Source organism: Polistes fuscatus, unplaced genomic scaffold, assembly GCF_010416935.1.
Source record: "Polistes fuscatus isolate 324 unplaced genomic scaffold, CU_Pfus_HIC Scaffold19, whole genome shotgun sequence".
Taxonomy (NCBI): Eukaryota; Metazoa; Arthropoda; class Insecta; order Hymenoptera; family Vespidae; genus Polistes; species Polistes fuscatus.
In genome coordinates this window covers 2,195,591-2,220,435 of record NW_025113095.1, presented here as the reverse complement: position 1 = coordinate 2,220,435, position 24,845 = coordinate 2,195,591, and the positions used below count along the sequence as shown (strand labels likewise).

The 24,845-nt window shown below is 28.3% G+C and overlaps 1 protein-coding gene across 1 annotated transcript in view; it reads right to left on the bottom strand.

Annotated features, from left to right (window-relative positions):
- The window catches only part of LOC122515902 (microphthalmia-associated transcription factor), a 79,821-nt gene that overhangs the window by 11,237 nt on the left and 43,739 nt on the right, over nucleotides 1-24,845 (bottom strand). Inside the window, exons 4-5 of the mRNA XM_043633395.1 lie at nucleotides 7,769-7,958; nucleotides 370-445 (exon numbers count right to left, since the gene is read on the bottom strand). Coding sequence (XP_043489330.1) covers nucleotides 370-445; nucleotides 7,769-7,958 — 266 coding nt within the window. The remainder of the gene's footprint in view (nucleotides 1-369; nucleotides 446-7,768; nucleotides 7,959-24,845) is intronic.

Sequence of the window (24,845 nt, the reverse complement as noted above, 5' to 3'; positions counted from 1 at the left end):
TAACATAATCTTAAGTAATATACGCAAGGGTTCGAACAAAAATTACCAAAAACAAAATATAAATCGAATAATGTAGTATCGTAAAAAATAAAATTTAAATAAACGATATGGAATGTGCAATAATTAAAAAGGATAACGATAACGGATGATTTAATTTAATATAAACGAAATAAATACTTTGTTGCACTTTGTTGCACTTTGTTGCATTAAAATACGAAGAAACTTTATCCCCGATCTGTTATAAGAAAACCTTCGTTTAAATAAATCGTTTAAAAAAAATCCCAGATACATACGCGTGCCTGCAAAGTATTTAGTATGGGATAATAATAAAATAAAAAAATTAGAAAAAAAAAAAGAAATAATACTTACGGGTCATTGGTCTTTGGTAGGAGGGTGCCAAGCTCCTTGATCCTGTCGTTGATGTTAAAACGCCTTCGTCGTTCGACTGAAAACGGAAATTGTAGACATCAATCATGGGTGTGCATGTCAGATAAAACGATACTAATTCTTTCGTAACATGCTCACACTTTAATCTCCCTATTATATATATATATATATATATGCATAAGCTTTCTCTTGTCGATTTTATTATTACAGGCGAGTTTCATTAAATAGATTAATATCCTAGATAAATTATTTATCACTGTTCGCGTATTGAAATGTATTTAGAAGATCAAAATAATATTGACAAATGTTCATTGTAAATGGATTATTTTTTAATATGATATTATTCTCCTATCATTAATTTAAAATAATAATTATTCTCAGAGTTCGCACATAAATTTTCAAAGTATTATTTTCAGTTAGTAGATTTTTTAAATGATAATTCATTTAATCAGATTTTCAATGATTATTTTCAGTAGTTCATAGATTTTTAAAATGATAATTAAATTCTAGATAAATTGATTTAAAATTGATATTAACTTAATGAAATATCGATAATGTATAAAACAGTTGGTTGTTGTTTTTCTATTATATTCGTCCTTTATCAATATGTATCACGAGGATATGTATAAAACAACGTGTCTCTAGAAAGGATTGCAAATGGGATTGCACAATTTTCAAGGTAACGTCAAAGAGACGACCCATCGGCACGTGACCTCGATTTCGATCGATTATTCCGGCCAGGTATATCGAACGTATGCGTATATCACATACGAAAGGTCGATTTAACTTCGATCTTAAAACACCATACAATTTTTATCTTATATAATAATATATAATGCAACGAATTTTCGTCAAGGAAATTATTTCGAATTTATTTTCTTGAAAAAAGAAAAAAAAAATAAACAAGTTTTAAATATTTATATACTCATATATATATATATTTTTTTTATTGATACTTGATTAATAATTGAATATTTGTAATACGAGTTAATGTTAAATAATTGTTAAATAAATTTACCAAATGAAATGACAAATTTTGATTTGCATCGAAACAAATGAAAAGAAATATTTTTCAATATCTAAAATCTTGCGCGTATATTTGTTATAGTTCGTTTAGAAAATTAAATATTCATTTTTTTAATAGCATCATATATATATATTTTATGTTAGATTAAATCAAAAGGTGTCAACACTATTATAAATTCCGTCGATGCGATTAATGAATGTCTATGATACGAATAGATGCCAAGGTTCCTATCACACACACACACATACAGATATATACGTATAATTGTATATAAATATTTTACAATGATTTGTCTATCGTAGATGATCGATTCATGACTAATGCATTGTTCGAATGATTTATTAATAGTAAAAATAACAAATAACAAACAAACTAACAAAAATATATATATATATATATATATATATATATCCTTCGTATTTATATTTTTTATTATCGTCTTTTAAAAAAAACAACTCACCGTGCGCTAAACAAGCAAAAATGTATCGCTTATCGAATGAACAGTAGCTACAATACTATATCATTTAAGATTAGATACGAAAAATATACACGGTGTCTCGAATTATTATTTAAATTTTATTATTTCTACTCAGAAAACAAAACAAAAAACAACATTTTACTCAAAATAATTATATAATATACATTCAAAATATTTTCGTTTCATTCTAAAAAAATACGTGTATTCTTTATCAGATAAAAAAGTTATACAAGGTTTCTCAAATGAATATCTTACAATTTTTACATATCGAAAATTATTCGTAGTTGAACATATTTCACATGCCCACAATATATTCGTTTCCTTATAGATTAATTTTTATCACATATATTACAAGGTGTCTTATAACAAAAAATATCATATATGAGTATTAAAAAAATTATCAGTTAACCGCAAAACGTATATGATTAATCTTAAGATTTATTTTATACGTATACCAATAAACAAAAAAGGTATAAAAAAAATTCTATGAAAATATATAGAAGATGAACACCCAGTAGAATAAAACTTGCAATACACTTACGATAGTTTAATAAACTTTAATTACATTGTCCGAGCGAAAAGTGAACTGGTGGAGTGGGGTGGGGTGAGGTGGGCGTGGGGGAAGTGGGAAGGGGGAAAGAGGGTGGGGGGGTAACGTTAAAGCATGAATGGGGAATATAATAAACGGGTGTCGATTAATTAGTTAAATTTTCGCAATACTCCTTTTCAATTTGAAAATATATTTATTACGGTAATTAACCTCCCGGCAATCCATATTTAAACGTTAATAAGATTTAAAGATTAAAACGCTGACCATAGCCGATTATTTCGATCGTTTCCCCTGTCCCTTTCCTATACTCTCCCCTTTTCTATGGTTTCATCGAATTTGAAATACGAAATTTTCATTGGCGATTATTATCTCACGATTGAGTCTTATTAACGTTCGCGTTTGTTGTTCCATTTACATGATACTCACACTGTAGATATAAACGATTATCAACAACCGAATATCTCGTACCATTGTTCATATTTTAAATACTTTGTTATTGACAGACGCGATTGAAATAATATTGAAAATATTATTTAAAAAAGGAACTTATATAAGTATAGTAATTAAAAAAAAAGATAATAATAATCATATATATAGGTACAGATATTTTTATAATAAATTATTTTATTAAAATAATAATTTATTTTATACAAAATCTCTTATAATTTAAATCGAATTTCATAGCAATTAAATATAATAATAATAATGGTTGACGAGATGAAACATATAATATGTGGTGCTGAATTTGCAAATGTTACTTTTTATAAATTATTTTTCGTTTTTAAAGTACAAATACTTCTTTTCCCATTCGTCTATTTTTTTTCTTTGTAAATCCCATATAATAATTAAACATAAGTAATAAAACGTATTATCTTTTATATATGAATAATCTTATGTATGAATCATACGTCAGATAATTGAAGTATGGATAAGATACTCCTGATCTGTGAGTAATAAGAAAAACAATAACAATAACAATAACAATTCTGCAAATAAAATGTGAGAAAGTATGCGAGAGAAAGTAAAATAAAAAGATAGAAAAGTTGAACTTGAAAGAGAATATGTGTAACATTAAAGAAAGAAAAGTTTTCGACAACTTTCGACTTCCAACTGCTACCTACACCCCCATCCCACCCTTCTTACCCCTCAACCCTTCGCCCCTCTTTTTAAGAATGAATAGAAAGAGGGTGAATGAAGTTAGAAAGCAATGGGGGCAAAAGTTGTATAGTTGGGAATGAAGGAATAGGGAAAGTGAATATAAGATAGAATGAGAAAGATATATACAATGTGTAGATGAAAAATATATGAGGTGTAGATGAAGAAGGTTAAAGTTTCTTCAAATCGGATTATGATGTTTTATTTACTAAGGAAAATGACATTAGTGGATGGTTAAATAAAGAACAACGAAATAAAAAGGTTCAAGAAGAAATATATTGTAATTAAGAAAAATGTATGTACAATAATCGGATTAGAGAATAAATAAAATAAAGTTAAATTGGTATTCGTGAAAAAAGTATTTTTAAAACGTAATGTTTCAAACGAATGTGTTAATACTTTTAATGAAATTGTTTTAATATATTTATGGTTTGATTTAATTTTCATTGCTAATTTGTAGTAAAAATTATTTTATTATCTATTGTGTGTGTGTGTGTGTATTTTACTTTATATTAATATTTATTTCTGATTAATATAAAATAATTTGATTTCGTAAGGAAAATAATATTGTCTAAGTATCCATGCAAGAGAGTGAGAGAGAACAAAAATAAATGTAAGAAGAAAACTAAGATGGTATGTGTTTATATATGTGTGTAAAATAAATGAAATAAAGGAAGATACAGAGAGAGAGAGAAAGAGAATAAACCAAATCCACGCTTTTCACTTAAAATCTACCAAGATTGGATCCTAATCGAAGACAATGATTCTCACGAATGGGAAAAGTAGTTTTCTATCGTAGAAAATAGTTCGTAAAAAAGTTGAAACTTTTCGGTTCATTCAAAGTATTGGCTTTCTTTCTCTTTTTTTTTTATTTCTTTTTTTTATTTTTAACATCAAAAAGAATTTATACGCTTTACATATTTTCTTTTTTTTTTATTTTTTTATAATATTATCGTAGATTCTAATAATCATATTTCCCGATAATAATAATAATAATAATAAATAAATAAAATTTAATAACACGTGTGTTTAAATGAAACTTCGAAAAATATTCAATACCAAAATATATGAATTTATTATATAAAAATAAAAAAAACAAACTAAAAATCCAGGTACTACTAAACCGAAAGATAAAATCTCTCTCTATCTCTCTCTCTAAATGAAACCGAACATTTAATCCTTTGCACAAACACACACGTACGTATAAACTTAATCATTTAAAAAATATAATAAAAATAAAAAATAAAACACAATAAATAAATACGAATTTCATTGAAACGTAATAACGTTTCCAAAATTTTATTCTCCAAGTCGTATATAATAAAAATAATACCATCAAACCCTTCTCTCCCATGAAAAATAAATTTCAAATAATACATATATTACATCAATAAAAATACGTGGAAAAATAATTATAATCATAAAAATAATATACTTATACTCGTAAAGAAAAGAAAAAAATATTTAAAAAAAAACAGAAAGAACAAGTGCAAGAAGATGAGAAGGAGGTGATGAAGGTGGAGGTGGAGGTGGAGAAGGGGAGAAAAAAAAGAAGAAATAAGGGATGAAAATAAAATCGTCTTTGAAACGAGTTTATTGCGACGAACGTATACTCGTATTTTCCATCGTTTTCAAAACGTAATTACCTCTTATCGTGTGCCCGTTCTTTGTTTCCATTTTACGCTGGTTCTAACGCTAGAGGGTGGATGGTGGTGGTGGATAAAAAGTGAGAGAGCATGGAAGGAGAAGGGCAGGGGGTAGAGTATGGTAGAGAAAAAGAAATAGAGGGTGAAAGGTAAAGGCAAAGGGGGAAATAATGGTAATGAAAAAATTATGACGACGTATAACGCAAACGTACAAAATTCGTCCCTTATTCTTCTTATTGTTGTTCTGATTTCCTTTTTTTTCTTTTTACTTTTTTCTTTTTATTTCTTGTTCTTGTTCTTGTTCTTGTTCTGGATTTTTTTTTTCTTTCTTTTTTAACGAAAAGTATTGCGAACGAAGTGCCCGAAGGTATTCGTAACGTACTCTTTCGAAAATAAAATGTGGTGTACACGTATAATTGTAATGTGAATGAAAATGTGTGTGTGTATATATATGTGTAAGAGAGAGAGAAAGGAAAAAATCAAACGTAGTATTGTATGTTTGAAAATCGGGTCACGTATATATAAACTCAGGTTACATATAAAAAAAAAAACAAAAAAGAAATAAAAAAAAATTCTTGCTTACGTTTCCACCCGATAAGATTTAATCCTATTTTCTTTGATGATAGGTAAGTGTGTATATGTACGTGTATATGTAGGAGAGACAAGTATGTATCAAGGGTTAAATAGTGAAGAATATTTTATTTTATTTTATTTTATTTTATTTTATTTTATTTTATACTTTTACTTTTACTTTTAAAAAAGATTCTAATATTTCTTATTTGTATATTTTATTGCAAGACTAGTTTACAATAATTGATTTTTCCACTAATTTATATTTAACATTTATATTATTAATTAATCGCATATTACAAACACCTGATTGATATATTACAAAAAATATATTAAAAAAAAAAAGAAATTATAATAGATGTAAGAAAAATAATTGGTAGATTTTCAGATAAAATATAAATTTTATTTCGACTAATCTGAGTGCACAACGCGCGTGTGCCATACACACGTATTATATACAAATATATATACACACACACATGCATATACGTTAGGAACATATGCAGTTAGTGAGAGATGTAGGAATGAACGGTAACTCGCGTATTCCGTTTGACGAGGTACAGGGTGATTAAGTTAATAACAGCGTGACGTGTTCTCAGTGCATAAATTATTTCTATACGTATAAGGTATCAAGCTGCACGTAGAATCGTTTCAACAAACTATAATATCAACGTACATATAGAAAAGGAACACGATTTTGTAAGTGTGTAATACCAAAGGGGGTACTTTTCAACGTTACGTACACGTTCGCACGTATATTTTCTAAATTTTATTGCTTATTGCTTTTTCTCCCCCAAAAAAAAGAAAAAAAGAAAAAAAAGGAACCAGAGCACGTAACAAAATCGTATAATTCAAAGTTTATACGTTGATTACTCGAACGAATTTCGCGAAATTTATCAAATCGTTCATAGCCACCCCTTTTTTTAATCAAAAAAAAAAAAAAAAGAAAATAATTGATCTAACAAATAAAACAACGAATGAGATACGTTAAAAGAACGAACAAATTATTGTCACGATTTTTATTATATTTCATTAGTGTAATAAATAAACGAGAGTTGATATTCGTATAAAAAAAGAAAACTAAAAAGAGAATTTATCTCTCTCAATAGGTAGATAATTATTTATTTATTATTTAATAATGTTAACGATAAGATATATATTAAATATCATTTTATCTTCAATTTATATCAAATTTGTCAATTAACACGAATTATAAACGTAGCGATTTATTTTATGTATGTATTTTAATTTGGATACAATCGTTTATTAATCGTTGTTTAATAAACAATAGTCTATCTAAATAGATGCAATAACGAAGAAACAAATTATTGTGCTCGATTAAACGAACAATAAAAATTCTTTCGTTCGTTTGTTCTTCTTAATACCACATGTGTACACATATACATATGTAATAATACATATATATATATTTATACACTTTGAAAAATTGTTACTCATACTGTCTCACGATATTCGTGCTTGCGAACGTGTTACTCCTTCTTCAACCCTCCCCCAACCTTCCCCCCCCCACCACCCCCTATCAGTACAAAACCGAATACACCCGAGGCAATTTCCGAGTGAATAATCGAGGATAGAAAAGGATATAAAGGTGTGGGTGGATACGTACGTGTATTTTATGCGAATAGATGGCTGATTCCCCCCCCTCTTTTCATTCCCTCCCCCTAGCCGTACCCATGAAAATTCTGGGAATGTAATTGGTTTTTTCTAACACAACTGATAAGTTAGTTAGTAATTCTAAAATGCATATTGGATATTTTTACGAAACAATAGTGAAAATCGAAAATTGCGCGTGTTTGATTTCAATAATAAATAAGTCGGTTATACTATGATAAAAAAAAAATGTGCGTTGATAAAAAGTATCTAGGGATTGTATAAGAAGAAAAAGAAGAAAAAAAAAATTGATTAGAAATGAATTATAATAATGAATAACTTACTCATATTATGATTATCCTTTTTCTGTCGATCCTTTGCCAATGCATGGATCTCCGCTTCGGTTAACAAAAGTGGTTCCGGTTTAATTTGAAGATCCGGTAAATTTGAAAGACTACCACCATGATTATCCTTTAATCCATCGCCCAAGGATCCAGCCTCGAACGACAGGATATCGTCCAGGAGATCTTCCGCCTAGAATAATTAACAAAAAAAAAAAGAAATTCATTAGAAAAATTTATATTTAATTCGATTGATTTCTATTCGTATATATGATTCTATATTTTTACGAGTTTGAAGTATTAGTTATCCCATTTATAAACATTTATTAAAAACTCATGTTTTTATTAACTAACTAAATATTTATACACAATGAAAAATATAATATACAATTTAATATAATTTAATATATAATCTTATAAAAAGAAGAAAGAAATGAGAAGTATTTCGATTATAAAAATAGATGATAATTTGTATGAATGAATGAATAAATAAATAAATAAAAAGAAAATACAACGAAGGAAAGAAAAAAGAATAAAAGAAAAAAGAAAAAACAAAAAGAAAAATTTAGACAAAGTAATAGGAAAAGAAAAGAGGTTAAACGACACAATATTTTCTAGCTGTGCTAGAAAAATGTAGCACCCACCATTAAGCGATCATTTATTTCATTTATTTTTCGACGGCTTAATTACCGGAGCGGTGGAACGTTAAATGCCGACACTTAATTGCACCGTAATTATAAAGTAATTTACCGTTCGGCCGCGTACTAAAAATGTTTTATATGTATTATACTATGTACATGTATATACCAACACTATTCATAATGATGGTACTAACTAATACGATTTTTGATATTCGATTGATAACCATAACTCATTCATCTAGTATAAGTATAAATAAATAGTAAAGAATATAGTAGAAAATAATAATAATAAAAAAAAAAAAAAAACATATAAAAAAATAAATCTAATGGTATCAAAGAAAAATTATTCATTAATATAAGAACGAGTAACAGATAAATATTATTTCAAATTTAACAATTAATAAAACTTAACAAATTTATTATATATAAAAATAATAATATTATACAGATCAGATGAAGTTATATTAAAAAAAAAAACATATATTATATATTTACAATATTTATATGAATGAGTATCAATATATACATATATATACAATATATGTCATACCGTTATGCAAACATTACGTAAACAATAATAACCAAGGCCTGTCGGCAAAATACACAAGCACATTTCGATGATGCCGACTGATGTTACTATACTATACTACGAGAAATGAATTAAGTTAGTACTCTGAGGCACATTGCACGAGTAACTCTTTGATGTTCACCAAACGAACGAGCAAAAGCTCTATACACAAGTATTCCCTTCTCTTTTTCTCTATTTCTCTCTCTTTCTATCTTCAAACCTAATGTTCTAGCAAGAATTGTATAACACACAAGGTGGATACATACACGCATAGATAATATTATGCGAGTAACGTTTAAAATCAATTTCACAAATCTTTATGACGAGTCGTTAAAGAACAACGTGAATTATAGTTTGTTAATATTAACTCGAAGGATTCAACGTTATTTTTCTTTCTTTTTTTTTTCTTTTATATATATACACTACTAATTAATTATTTATTTATTATATATCTATATTAATTTGCGAATAAGATTTTTAATTCGATTGTCGTATATATCCTAATGATTTTTATTCATTTTTTTTTTTTCGTATACATTTTTTTCAATAGGAGATATTATTGTTAAGATAGTTTTTTATTTGTTTTATTTTCTGTTTGTTTTCATCATAGATACGAATAATAATGAAAATGTTTATGATATGTAATCGTCATAATTATAACGAACGTTTTAATTTACTGATGCAATATTTCATTAGATTATATTACATAACGAAAATATATTCGATATATAGTTAACAAAGTTAATGAGAAATTCTTGAAACGTTTTCATTTCATTGATACGTTAATGAACTTACAAAACTAGTCTTTTAACATTGTTTATGTTCGATAATTGTAGCAATAAATAACCGGTTTTCCTTTTTTTCTTTTTCTTTCCTCTTTCATTAATTCCAAATGGAACATTTCCGTTTGAAAGGAAACAGAAATAGGGTTTATGGTTAGTTAGAATAGTATCGTGCACCATTTTATAATGAAGTTTTAAAAAAGAAACTATTTAGGAATGATCTTTTATTCAGTAACGTAATCGGTTTGCAGAATGATGTTTAGAAAACGATCGTGAAAATCGTCTTACGTAAAAACCTCGTAGATATTTTTACGTCGTTCGATTGGTTTCTACAGAAATATAAATACTTCAATACGATATATACAGAAATGATGGATCACGTTTGATTAATTATGCAAATAACATTATCTTACTTAGAATTTAACAAATCATTACTTTTTTTTTTTTAACACCAATTCGTTATGGTATTGCAAATACGAATTTTTATATATTTTTCTTTTATTTTCTTTTTAAGTATTAATTTAAAACACAGTTCGTTGTGTTATTAATATATTTTTTCTTTTTGTATTATTTTAATTTTGATTACACTTACATATTAGTTTATATAAATGAACAATTAATAATGAAGAAAAATTATTCGAATTGTTCGATCGAATATATAAGTTCGTAATAAATATTAATAAATTAATAAGAAATTGTGTGTTAGTTTGATTAAAAACAAAAAACACACACACACGTGCGAATTATTTTTAAACGAACGAGCACGTTGAAAGATAGATAAAAATAAAATCTTTTCCTTTAAATCTAAAACCTGAGAATAAAAACGTAAAGAGTTGACGCAAGTTTGTGACGATGCACGTGTGTGCGTGTATATGTGTGTATATATATATACACACACACGAATACACGATCCTCGTCGTTTTCTTGATACCATTATGATAAAAGCATGTATTTTGCTTGCTTAAGAAGGGGAACCAACGTTTTTGTCCTCGAATGGAAAAGCTGGAAGGAATAAATGAGAATCCTGAAGAAAATCAGATCTTCGTTGTGTCTTATTATTAGACACAGGAATAAGAACAATTTTGATAGAAACACTTTTTAGCATTTATTTATATTATTTATATAAATTAACAAATCTTTTTAAAATTAACGACGTCGAATTATCTTACAAATTTAAATGCATTTTTAATAAGAAATTAATTCATAATTTGTTCAATTTACGTTATAGTTTGTGATTTAAAATATATATGTTTTATGTATATATATATTTAAATTTATATAACAATTGCATAAAATTTCTGGATTATGTTAAATACGTTACGTTTAAAGTAAGAAACTAAACTTAACATAATTCAACGTTACCATGAAATCATATTAATTATCATGCAAATAATATTCCATACAACACGTAACGATCATGATAATAACGATGACTATGACTAGTCATGCCAATAAAAAAGTAAATAACAAAAATAAAAGTGTCAAATAGAAAATACACGTATCACAGGGTCCCCCCTACGTTATTTCCATGAAATTCTTAAAAAAAAAAAACAAATTGTCAACAAAATTAATGGAAACATTGATCGTTCATATATTGCCATTTAATAAGAAACTAAACTCAACATAAATCAACATTATCATTAAATTAATTAATTCTTATGCAAATGTTATTACCATTGAATACGTAAAACGATCACGATGACTATTACGATAACATAATGATGTATGAGTAATTCAATAACAATAAAACAAACAAAAAATAAAAAATAAAAAAAGAGAAAAAGAAGAAGAAGAAGAAGAAGCAAATAAAAATGTAATGCGTGTACCACAAGTGTTCAACACTATTTCGTACGAACAACAAGAAATAAATAAATAAATAAATAAGAATAAAAAGAGTAGGTGAATAAAGGTGAGTTAGAAAGAAATCAAAGAGCGTAATATGAGTGGAGAAAGGTGAAAATAAAAAAAAAGGTTAACAAAATTGACGCGTGCGAAAGAGAGTGAGAGAGAGGGATCTCTTGGGAGGGAAAGAAAAAAAAAGAAAAAGTAAAAAAAAAAGCAAATGGCTCTAGCACAGCCAGTGCTGCACATAAATCCAATCAATTATCCGCAATCTAGCTGCGAGATCGATCTGAAACAAATGTCTGAGTCGACATTGCCGGACAATAATAAAGTATTCTAACTCTGTAGCTTGAGGGTAGTAGGGTAGAGGTAGAGGGTAGCTTTCAAACGGCCCATGAATTTTCCCAGCTTCGATTTCCTGAATAACGTTGAACCATAAACCGTCGATACGATTTCCAACTCTGCCTCCTCCTCCTCCACCTCCTCTCTCTTCCCCACCTACCCTTGTTTTACTTTCCAACCTACCACCACTAATACCAATGCTAACTACTTTATACCATACTCTCCATTCACTAAACCAACTTCCGTGGTTTTTCATTGAAAATATATTAAAGTAACTGTATATTCTCGAGAGTTCATTTAAATGTGTATTCTTATCGAATTCCTTCGAATTTTATTCCCAATTGTCGTATCACGTATGTACCATTTTTCTTTTTTTTTATTATTATTATTTTTGTCAATACTATTATAGGGATGTATAAGTTTATAGGGGTGGGGGGATATTTATTAGAATATTTTAGTATATTGAAATCAATTTTTATTAGTTTATGGGAAGTATTATGTTTGTAGGAATATAATATATATATAATATTATATATATATATATATATAATATTTATTAGAATATTTTAGTATATTTGAAATCAATTTTTATTAGTTTATGGGAAGTATATATGTTTGTAGGAATATTTATTAAGATATTTGAAATGAATTTTCTCTATATTTTCGGTACTTGTATAATTGATATATGTTGATATGTTTATTAGAATGAATTTTTCTACGAAATATATTCTATTATATATATTTTTAATAATTTCTTTAATATATATATATATTATTAATTGAACTTTAAAGTAACCCTGATGGATTTTAATCATTATTATAAATAATACAAAAAAATTGTCATACATATACCGAATAAAATATTCTACATCATAACTGACCATTTATATCAGTATCTGTAATTACATCTGATAATAAAAAAGGAAAAAAAACTAATCATCTACTGATCTCTTTGACATCAAAAGGATTATATTCTTTCTCGTATAACCACCGACCGGGGTTACCACCCCCTCGCGTATTTTATTCCATTCGAAAAGAACAAAAAAAAGAAAAAAAAAGAAAAAAAACAAAATGACAAAACCATCGTGTATTCTCGAGTTCATTAAAATGTATCGTTTTTAAATCCATGTAATAATTCTCTTGTTATTATCAAACCACAAGGGTATTATTCTTTCCAATACTGAATATTACAAAACGTAACTGTATTTATATGCACGTGTGTGTGAGTGTGGGTGTGTGCATGTCTATTTGTTTCTATAAATGTATAAAGAATAACGTGTCTAGTAAAAAAACTGATATTCGTCTTTTGGTCTCTTTGACATCAAAAAGATTACAATAGTACTCATTGGTATTGTCGGATATGGTTATCAGTTTCTAGGACGTATACATTGATATGTATATGTGTATATGCATGTATACGGCTATCATGATCATAAAGGGAACACTCTACTGACATTGTAATTTTTTACTTTTCTCTAACATTCATGGAAATACCATTTTGTGTTATTCATTGTCATAATATAACGTAAACATCATTATTTCGTAATCATATTTTTCGTATGTATCGTAGTGTACGTATATTAAATACATTTAATTAAAAACAGGATATACATTGAGATACGTTAAGTATCTTTTCGTAATCACATTATAATAATTATATATATATATAAAGATTATTATAACTAAATTGTGCAAAACATTCGTAATACGCGTCTCTAGTATTTAAATTCATATAATATTATTATATTATAAAATTAATATTAAAAGAGTTAACGATATTTTGTAATAAATAATTAATATTCTAAGAACAGAAATATAATATCCGTAAAAAATGAGAATAATAATTATCTCTCATTGAATGTGAGCATCGTAAATTAAATATATGTTTCAACTTTACAAAAAAAAAAGAAAGAAATTCTAATTTAAAACGATACTTATAACAAAACCTTCCGTTACGAATATCAATGCAAATGACGTGAGGACACCAAAAAGTATATAATATTAACGTTAATTAAAATAGAATTTAGAAAGAAAAAAAATAGGGAAGGAGGAGAACAAAAAATGAAAATAAAAAATCAGAAGAAGAATAAGAAAAAGAAAAAGAAAGAAAAAAAAACAAATAAAAATAAAAAGAATAGAACGAAGAAGTAATTTAGCAACGAAAACGAGAATTTTCGTTATATTCTCGTCAACGTGTGTGCATCGTACGTTGCAACAATAACGATACACGTTATACGTATATATGTATATATATATATATGTATATATTTGTATACGTATGTATATCATAATTCATAATATGAGCCTATTAAGAAGCATAACGACGTGCGTCATCAGAGACGGAAACACGTGTACGTGGATAGGGGATGCTACTGCTATAATATGCATTACGTTTGTACGTTGGTTTTTGCTCGTTTTATACGACATACATTCATACACTCATACGTATACATACACACGCATATACATATGTTGCAACGAGTCCGATAACAAGTTACAGAGATATAAAGGGTGACGATAACGTAAAAATTATTTATCATAATTTGATACAATTTTTCATAGGAATCAAACACGTATTTTTTTTAATCATTTATGTTATTTCCTTTTTTTCTGTTTTTTTTTTCTAACGATTAGAATTATCTCAAGGAATTATATATATTACATATTATATATTATTAATACCAATTAACCGAGTATCTTTTTGATTTGTTTCTTTGTTTTTTATTTGGCAAGTAATTTAGATAAACGTTATACTTGTATAATGTAAATGGTATAGTATGATTATATATATATGTATGTATGTTTGTATGTATGTAATAATTCGTTTCGAGGTTAGTCACTAATTAAAGGTAATCATACAAATTACACGAGTCCGACACACACACACACGTGCGTAAGTTATTCAACAAAAATGTATATATTTTTATATTTATTATCGACAAATCATTTAAAATGAAATACTGCGTGCATCTGTATAATGCAATCACTATTATTACTTATATTATAATTAAATATATAAATATATACAATATATATAAAAATGTCTATATATTATATATTATAAAATTACGAACATGTGTAAAAATAATTACGAATTATTTTTAGGAATAATTTGATGATTATATTTGACTTGAAAATAATATCTAATATAACATAACATGTGTGTGTGTGTGTGCATGCGTGCAAGCATATAGGGTTTGTTTATGTTAAAATAGGGTGCATGATACGACAATATTATCTCTCGAAAGGGTGTTCTCTCGTTGACGCCTATCTAAGTCCCCTTCGATGAACAGAATATACGAATTAGTTAATATTTCACACAAGACTTAGGTAATCATATTTGAAGATCGACGATACCGAAGCTCTTGTTACTCATGGGAAACACATATAGTACAGGAGGTAAAGCAGACGTTCATTAATTATGCATATTAATTATGGGTATGATAGCACACGCGACGATACGCGGTCCTCGTCCTGCTATTGGCGAACCCCGCTATTTTGTTTTTCCTTTTAAATATTACAATCTAAGAAAGACACAAACAAAATAATTATTTACATCAAAATAATTCGGAAAAAATAGAAAGAGAGAAATGTAGGTTTCTTGTCTCACTTGCACTCGTATACAGAACGCTCAATACTCGATGACTAATTGTAAGAGACAAAAATGCTCGCTATCGTATGAACAAATAGAAAGAGAGAAATGTCGGTTTGTTCTCTCACTCGTACTTTCATTCAAGACCGAAGATCCTTCGTTTGTGTATTAGTGCACACGAACGCTCGCACGCACACTACAATTATCTTTCTTCCAATATTTCTCGCTTATTTTTGCAGATACGAGAAGATAAACCGATTAAATGCCTAGATTCTAAGATAAAGCCATTTTGTACCCTTTTTTTCTCGAGAACCCGGTATCAAATTGAATAAAATTAGCACCATTGGATTCAGCGACGTCAAATACCTTGGATCAAATAATCATATCTTTAGCTAAAAAATAGAAGTTTGGCCCTTTTTGACTGGCCTATATAAATGATAATAAAATAATAATAATAATAATAATAATAATAATAATAATAATAATAATCCTATAATTAATTACAGCGCGCTCTATTGGCAGGGCCACGTGTCCAACACGGATACGTTTCGCGCTTTCGCACACTTCAGGATCACTCTTTGCCGAGGCAACAGATAGTTATACACATCGATACTATTTTTACTATTTTTTCTATATACCGCTGCGTTTAACCCCGCTAACAGGTTATAGGCCCGGTCGAAACGTAGAGTAGTCGACTTTACGATAAATTCTGCGAAACGCTAGATCGGATATATAAAATTTTGAGTTTATCGCGATCGGGTGTGCCGTGAGATTGTTCGTAGTGCATCACGGGCTAGAAAATGAGTAGTTTGTCGAGAATCGTACCATTCGAAACTTTAAACAAGAACAATTATAAAACATGGAAGATGCAAATGAAAGCATTGCTGGTCAGAAGTAACACATGGGCCTACGTAAACGGTGAGTGCCCGAAGCCAAATTTAATAGCCGGAAATGCGGAATCGGAAAAGGCGGTACAAGCATGGATCAAGAAAGACGAGAAAGCAAAGTCAGAATTAATCTTATCGATAAGTTCGACCGTGCTGAATCAAATAGAAGGGTGTAACACGTCTCGCGAGGTGTGGCTGAAACTGAAACATATCTATCAGCCGATAGAAATGATAGATATCTGCGAACCACCCAGGAAAGTCACGTTGCTTAAGGAGCTGTTGCATCAAAAAATGACAAAAAATGGCGACGTTAAAAAACACGTTCGAACGTTCTTCGACATCGTAATGAAGCTCGTCGATATGAAGGTGGAAATAAATCATGATTTGTTAGCCGTGATGCTGTTGTACAGTCTACCCTCGACGTTTGGGGATTTCCGATGCGTCATAGAGTCGCAAGACAAGTTACCATCGCTGGAAGTGCTTTACACGAAAATCATCGAAGAGGACAATAGGAAAGCGATAATCGCGAGCAAGGCTCGGCGTTCGGCCCAAAAAAAAAACCCACAATTGGAAGTTCGGAAAAGAAAAAGTAATCCAGTATCCGCTGTTATAGATACAAAAAAAAGGGGCACGAGTAAGGGGAATGACGGGCTCGGAAGACAAATAAAACACAAGACGCTAATGTTACACCTAACGAATCTTCATTAGGATCAGGCACGGAAGAGGATGCGCAAAGCGATAACACGGTGCCTAGATAACTGAGTGACATTGCATTTATGCGAACGGTTGCGAGACTTTACCGAAGTGAGCACTAGGGAGCGCGGTATACTGAAATTGGCCAATAGGAATTCGACGAACTTTACTGCTAAGGAAACGCTCGACTTCCTGCTGTTGTAGATAACGGAATAAAAAACGTATATTTAATCAAGCAAAATGATAAAAATTACGTAAACCATATTTATTGGCACGCATAAATATAAAAAGAAATAAAAATAAAAAACAAATCATCGAAGTTTCTCACAACGTAATACAATTTCCGTATGTGTTCAGCAGATATATCTTCCCTCGTTAGAACGGATATCCCAAATGGTAATTGAAAAAAAAAAACAACAACGCATTTCCTGTAAAATACGTAGAGATGGATTGAAAATTATTGAAGAAAAAGTCGTGTATCTTTATCTTTCGACATAACTTTACGTAACGTGAAACAAGATCGGTTAAATAAGGTAGACGTAATGATTACGTGCAATTCTCTTCCTCCTCCCCTCAACCCCTCTCTCTCTCTCTCTCTTTCCACCTAAACCCCACTTCCTAAACCACTTCCTATCCCCTTCCCTAAATCCTCCCTCCCTTTACACCAATCACCTTCACCGTTTACCTCCTTCAGAGCTCCTGGCACACAGGGATCACCGGTATCAGCAAGGTTAACACTGCAAATTAGGAACATTATAGCGGCTATCAGCGTGACCTTAAGATGGATACATTGCCACAAATACAACGGATTGCTCTTGGCTTTGATTTATCTCTCGAGACATCATCTACATCGAGATATAACTGTTTAATCTCGTAACGGCTGTTTAATATCATCTATAATATTGTTATATTAAATTCTTATACCGTTATGTGAATCATATTTCATAATCATTATTTAATAATTGAATAATAAGTATTAAATATATATATATATAAAATAATAGGTGATACTTAAAATACAAAATGTACTGTTAGAAATTAATATGTTTAATTTATAAATTGTCGTAATGTATAATGTAATAAATGAATATAATCGTATCGGATAGAATTAAAAGGAAATTTTGTAATTGTTAATAACATACGTATAACGATTGGAATATAAACACACAAAATGGTTATTATTGATTATTCAAATCAAATAATATCCTCTTAAAAAGTAAAGTAAGAAAATACTGATTGTTAGTTAAGTAAGTTACTATCGGATTACGATTAGTATGCACGTATGGAGATGAGAACAACTCATTGTCGGAGAGGCTTGGCAGGATTTTTATTCTCGTTCGATCTACCATAAAAACGACAGACAGACAGACAGACAGAGAGAGAGAGAGAGAAAAGGCCTGTGTGATACTCTTTGGAAAAAATGTTCACGACAGTGTGCAAATATATTATGTACACGTGTACAGCTGGCACAAATTTTGCATGTAACATGTAGCGAACCAATTCACTGTTCACACCTTAAATCCTCCACACCCCCACCCACCACCCACCCATTCCGAAATAGAACCGCGTCTCGTTCCAAAAAAAGAAACGTGCATAGTATATATATATATGTTGTATGTGTATGTGTATTTAGAATAAGAATAATCATTTTTCTATCTCTCAATTACTATAATTATTAAAATGCATTCCCATTTATTTTTGTATTAGAAATATTATGAAAAAAATTTGTACTATTCATTTAAAATAAAAATACATTTATTGTAGGAGTATAATGCATTTACATTTATTATCTATACATTAGAAATATTGTATAATATATGTATTATGCTATTTATTCTTTTAATTCATATACTGAACACCCTATATATATGTAAACATGTATTATGATTGTAAAATGAGAATAGTATGCAACAAGTAGTTTCAATAACTAATACTATATTCATATGTTCTTATATATATATATATACACTTTCAAATTCTAATGCAATGTGTGTTTTACAGTTACAATATTAATGCATATATATTTGTATACATATATTCATTTATACATAAACACACGTACACAGATAAATATACACGTAGGTATTATTCATTCTAATCAACGAAGAACACCCAAGTTATTATATTTCTGTCTCTCTTTCTCTTATTTTATCAAAGTAATTGTTTCCCTTTCGTAAAAATTACTATTAAAACGGTTAACCAAGAAAGATAAGGAGAAGAAGATAAGAAAGATAAATGGGTTGAGCAGTAAAAAAAAAAAAAAGGAGAAAAAAAAAGAAAAAATACAAGAAGAATTGTCAGTCCTTTAATAATTAATGAGAAGTGAGATACCTTATATACATACTAACACACGTCATTTCAACACTCGTTTTCAAAAGTTTTATACCTAAACGACTACGACGAATATAAATCTATATCTTTCTATCTCTTTTTATCCTTTTGTGTATGTTAACACTCGTCAAATATCACGACGATTCGTATTATCGGAATACGGGATCGTGTTACGTAGTTTCTACCCATTATAAAGATAAAACGATATCAGCAAAAGATTGCTCTGTTTCGAGAATAAGAAGGAGAAAGAGAGATAGAGAGAGAGAGAGAGAGAGAGAGAGCAGGAAAAATCGTTTGAGTATGTGTGTCATGTGTGATGTGATCTTTTAAATAACTATTAATTTAAACAAACAAAAAATAAATAAACAGTTAATATATACATACCATTAGAATATATGTACTACTGTGCGTTCGTCAAAAAAAAAAAGAAAAAAAATAGAAAAAGAAATAAAACCCCCACCATCATCATCACCACCGATACAATGCATTCACATTTTGTTCTTACTCTCTCTTATATATATATATATTTTTTTGTTCAATTTATATACCATGCGTTTATGAAAAGAAAACGGGAAACCCTCCCCTCCTTATACCCCCACCTCCCTCCGTTGCATGTAAATGCATTTGCATTTATATTACAAATAAATGTTACTGTCTCGTTTAGAAGAAAAGAATATCCCATAATTCTTTTAATACAATCCCCATTTATTATTATTAAATAAATCGTTAAATTCGATAATTAGAAAAAAATATGATTAACTATATTAACTAACCTATTTTTTTTTTTATATATATATATAAATAAAACGTAAAAGGAATCTGGGTTAAGGTCGTAATAATTATCCTCATCTTCATTTCACTTTCATACTTTCCACGGCTTTCTATTTCTCACAAAAAAATATTAATCATCATATTAACGTAACAATTACTTATGCTTTTAGCTCGCATACCCCATCGTGTAATCGATTACACGCTTCTTACGTAATTTATAGCAACAGTCACGATTCCACGTAATAATGCATGCACACAAACGTACATACACATGCATACATACATACATACATATTATATAATTTACAAGGATACGTATTCGTACCTTGTAACAGTTTAAGCAATAAGTGACCGACTAATAACAAATTAGATTTGAAAAAAAAAAAAACCTTCGAACGGTGAAGGATGAAGGATAATAAAAAGGAAAAAATAGGAAAGGGGGAATGGGGGGAGGGGCAGGGGGAAAGAAAGAAAGAAAGAAAGATAAGGTGCATAAGAGAAAATTACGAGTCGAAAGAAATGAACGATAAAAATATCTACGAACTATACTTTTTATTCATGAATAAGAAAATATGAATAAGTGTATAGACACACACACATATATATATTAGTTTGAGGATCTGTAGATGACTGTATCTATGTGTATGTGTGTGTATGTGTGTGTGTATGTGCGTATTACAACCCACGTAATTTATTCTACAGAATGTTACGTGCTTTCGCATTTATCTAATCGCGAATTACATTCCCGTAATTCCCCTGGTACGACGCGTCTACGTAATTTGCAAAGTACCTACCTATCTCTATCTCTATCTCTTTCTATTTCCATCTCTATTTCTCTCTCTCTCTCTCTCTCTCTCTCGTTTCTTTTCTTTCTCTTGCACTCATCATTCGTTCCTTCTCAACTTCTTTTTTTTTTTTATAAATTTTATATATATTTTCTTTCCCCTCCCACCTATTTTATTTTTCTTATTTGCGTTAGTCTCTTTTGTATTTTCTATTTTTTTCTATTTTATTCTATTCTATTCTATTCTATTCTCTAATTATATTCGTTCTTTTTAATTTTAATTTTATTTCTTTCTTTTTCCTTGTTTATCTCTCTCTTCATTAATTCATACCATCCCGGTATTTTTCTTCCCTACGTTTTTGTTTCTAAAATGTAATATTTAAAAAAAAGAAAAGAAAAAAAAAACAGAAATAAGAAAGAAGTTCTTACCTGTTAGGATATTTATATTTTTTTGTGTCGGTATGAGATAAATGTACGTTTGTGGGTGTACGCGTTACTCGTTCTTATGTTTATATTTTTAACTCGTTGTTTATGTTCTTACTTATTAGGATATTTACATTTTTTTGCGATAAACGTGAGTTACTCACATTCGAATTTTTACAAGGAAGGAAAGAAATATCACGCGGAAAAGGGAAAGAGAGAGAAATTTGTGAAAAATTAATTATTTTCATAATAAATCGATAATAAATTTGTTATTAAAATTCTTTTCAATTTTGTATTTTACCAACGGTTATCGGATTATTTTTACATAGGAGGAACACACTCGCGTAATATTTTATTCTTGTCTCTAAATGATGAAAAATAATAAAAAAAAAAAAAAATAAAAAAATACTTTTCGTAACAAGCTGCTGCGAGAGCTTATCATTTCGTTTTTTTTAATTATTATTATTATTATCATTATTATTATTATTATTTCTTATTCTTTCTACCGATCGATAAACATGATTATTTTTTAACATGTTCCTTCTCTCTCTTTCTCTTTTTTTCTTTTTTTTTTTTTTTTTTTCATTCTTCCAACGCGAAAATACAAATGCAAACGTAAACAAAAGTAGTTACGGTAATTATGATGACGATGGTGATAGTAGTGTTAGTAGTGTCCCTCGTTCGTGTACGTCGTTTTGATTTTCCAAAGCATAAATTTATTATTCGACTCACGTTTTATACGTTTACTTATATTACGACTACTGATTAGTTTGTATCATTTTTTTTCTTTTTTTTCTTTTTTTCTTAGTAAAGATGATAAAAGAAAAATAACGAAAAAATTCTTCTACGCGTTCTTTTTACTTTATTATTTTTTCTCTTCGTGTATTATTAAAAGTGTATGCGTTTTAAAATGAATTGTGGATATTGAATTAATATTTTAATCGAAATTTTAATCGAATATAATTATCAGATCGATTATGTTCGTTTTAAGGTATTTACACGATGAAATATTATATTCGAATACTATGTTAGGTTTGGTATAAGATTATTATACGCGTGTGTATATGTGTGTGAGGTATAATACCATAGTATTATAGTCAATGTTCATCGAGCAGAATTGCATAAATGAAGTTGACTGTATTTTGTCCTGTAAATATTTATTAATGAAAAAAAAAATACACGTGTATATACGTTTTTCTTTTTTTTTCCACCATTATCAGGATTTTTAAGAGAAGGAAAAATAAGAAAAGAATATTATATAGCGAGTATTACCTAATCGTTAATGAATATTAATAGATGTACCAAATAAAAAAAAAAAATAAAAAATAATAATTAATTAATGATAAACGTGTTATAAAATAAATTATTTGGTATATAAATTTTCTATAGAAAAAGTTTCATTTGAAAAGAATCTTCAATAATAAATACGATACGTATTAACAATAATTTAATAATTATTTAATATTATGTGTATTTATTGTAGAAAATATTGAATTTAAAAAAAAGAAAAGAAAGAAAGAAATTCTGAAAAAAAAGGCTATAAAAATTTGTTTAAAAAATCTTTGAGTATTTGTATTATTTCAATAAATATTTTAATATTGATAGGTATGCCATTGTTCGTGCGAATAAATCATTTGAATTCAATGTTAATATCGCAAAGACGTGACTTATAGACGAAACAAAAACTTTCACACTGATTAATAATAACGTTAATAACATATTTATTAAGATAGGTAAGAAAATTTATCGCGAAAAAAGAAATTTTAATTTAAAAGAAAGAAGAAAAACAACAATAATAATAATAAAATTAAACGAGAAACATTAAAAATATATATAAATCAAATTAGATCTATAGAAACATTGTATCGAATTATTAGAAAATAACAAAATAAAAGATAGAATACATATATTTTTTTTTTTTTTTTTTCTTTAAAACCATATGTTTATTGCTTTGAACCAATACTACTATACTACTATTATAGAACTGTTATACTTTTATCTATGTATTATTTATATTTTCTTTTTACATTTATCTACTTACTGTGCGTTACTACTAATATAATGATAAGTTTAATAATAATTACATAATTTTAATTTTTGTTTTGTTTTATCTATACATTATATTGTACTTTACTGTAATTAATGGCCTTTAGGGAGCCTAGGCTCTAGGGTCAATAAAATATTATTAAATAAAATAAATAAATAAAATAAATATATATATATATATGAATAATAATAGGAACGATAATCGGGAAAGGTATTTTTTATCGATCGATTAAAGAAATAAAAAATAAAACGCGCGATATACTCGAAAAATCGACTTTGATACTTCTCAAAAGAACGTAGCGCCGGAAATGAAAATGTCACGAACACGCTTTACTACTAAGACGATAAAGAAGACGACGAATAGCGAAATAATAGATAAAATATCTTTAAAATGATATCGTTATGATAACGAACAACGAATACGTCTTTATGATATACATTGCGAACGTGTCAAATAAAATCAAAAAGAGAGGTGAGAGGGTAGAAAAAGAAGAAGAAGAACAAAAAACTGAACATTCCATTGATAAAATGGAATTAATTTTTTGTTATCGATGTGACTGTATATACGTATGTGTATGTGTGTGTAAACAATCTATCATTAATTATCAAATACTATCTGAGAATCGTTCGCAATTCGTTTAATCAAAAATGACTCGCCACAAAAATTCATTTTAATACTTTTCTTTTCGGATAGATTTTTTTTTATTCTCTGTATAAATCATTTTATAGATTTTAATTTTTGTTTTTTATTTTTTCTCCATTAAGAACAAAATAAATCTATATATATCTTTCCAAAATCACCGTTGGAAAAAAGATTCGAAGGATGATAATCGAATTAGGGGGAAAGGATCGAAAGAAGAAGAAGAAGAAGAAAAAGTGATTGAACTTTTAATTCTAATACTTCGAAACTTAAAAAAAAAAAAAAAAGAAACACTAAACGACAAGAAAAAGAATAAAAAAATAGAGTATAAAGGTAATAAAAAAGAAAAAAGGAAAAGTAAAGCTAGGAGATTAATTTTTCACGTGAAGAAATTAAATCGAAGGGTTAGGTAGGTAGGTAGGTAAGGTAAAGGTATAAGGGCCAACGAAGAAGCTCGAGAAATTGCGTCGACCGTGAGAGAAAGGAAAAGAAAAAGAAAGGGAAAGAAAAGAAGATAAAAAGAAAAACCAAGGACAAGGGGGCGAGAGGGGGAGGGGGAGGGGCGGAGGGGGTAAGAGGAAAAAGGTGGAAGGTAGGAGGTGGTACGTTAACAAGGAAAAATCTTGATATAGGGGGAGAGGGGTGAATGGTTTAAGAACGGAAAGTAAGAAAAAGGTGGTTAGGTATGTATGTGTGTCTGTAAGTATGTGTGCGTGGGTGTGGGTGGGCATTAGAAAC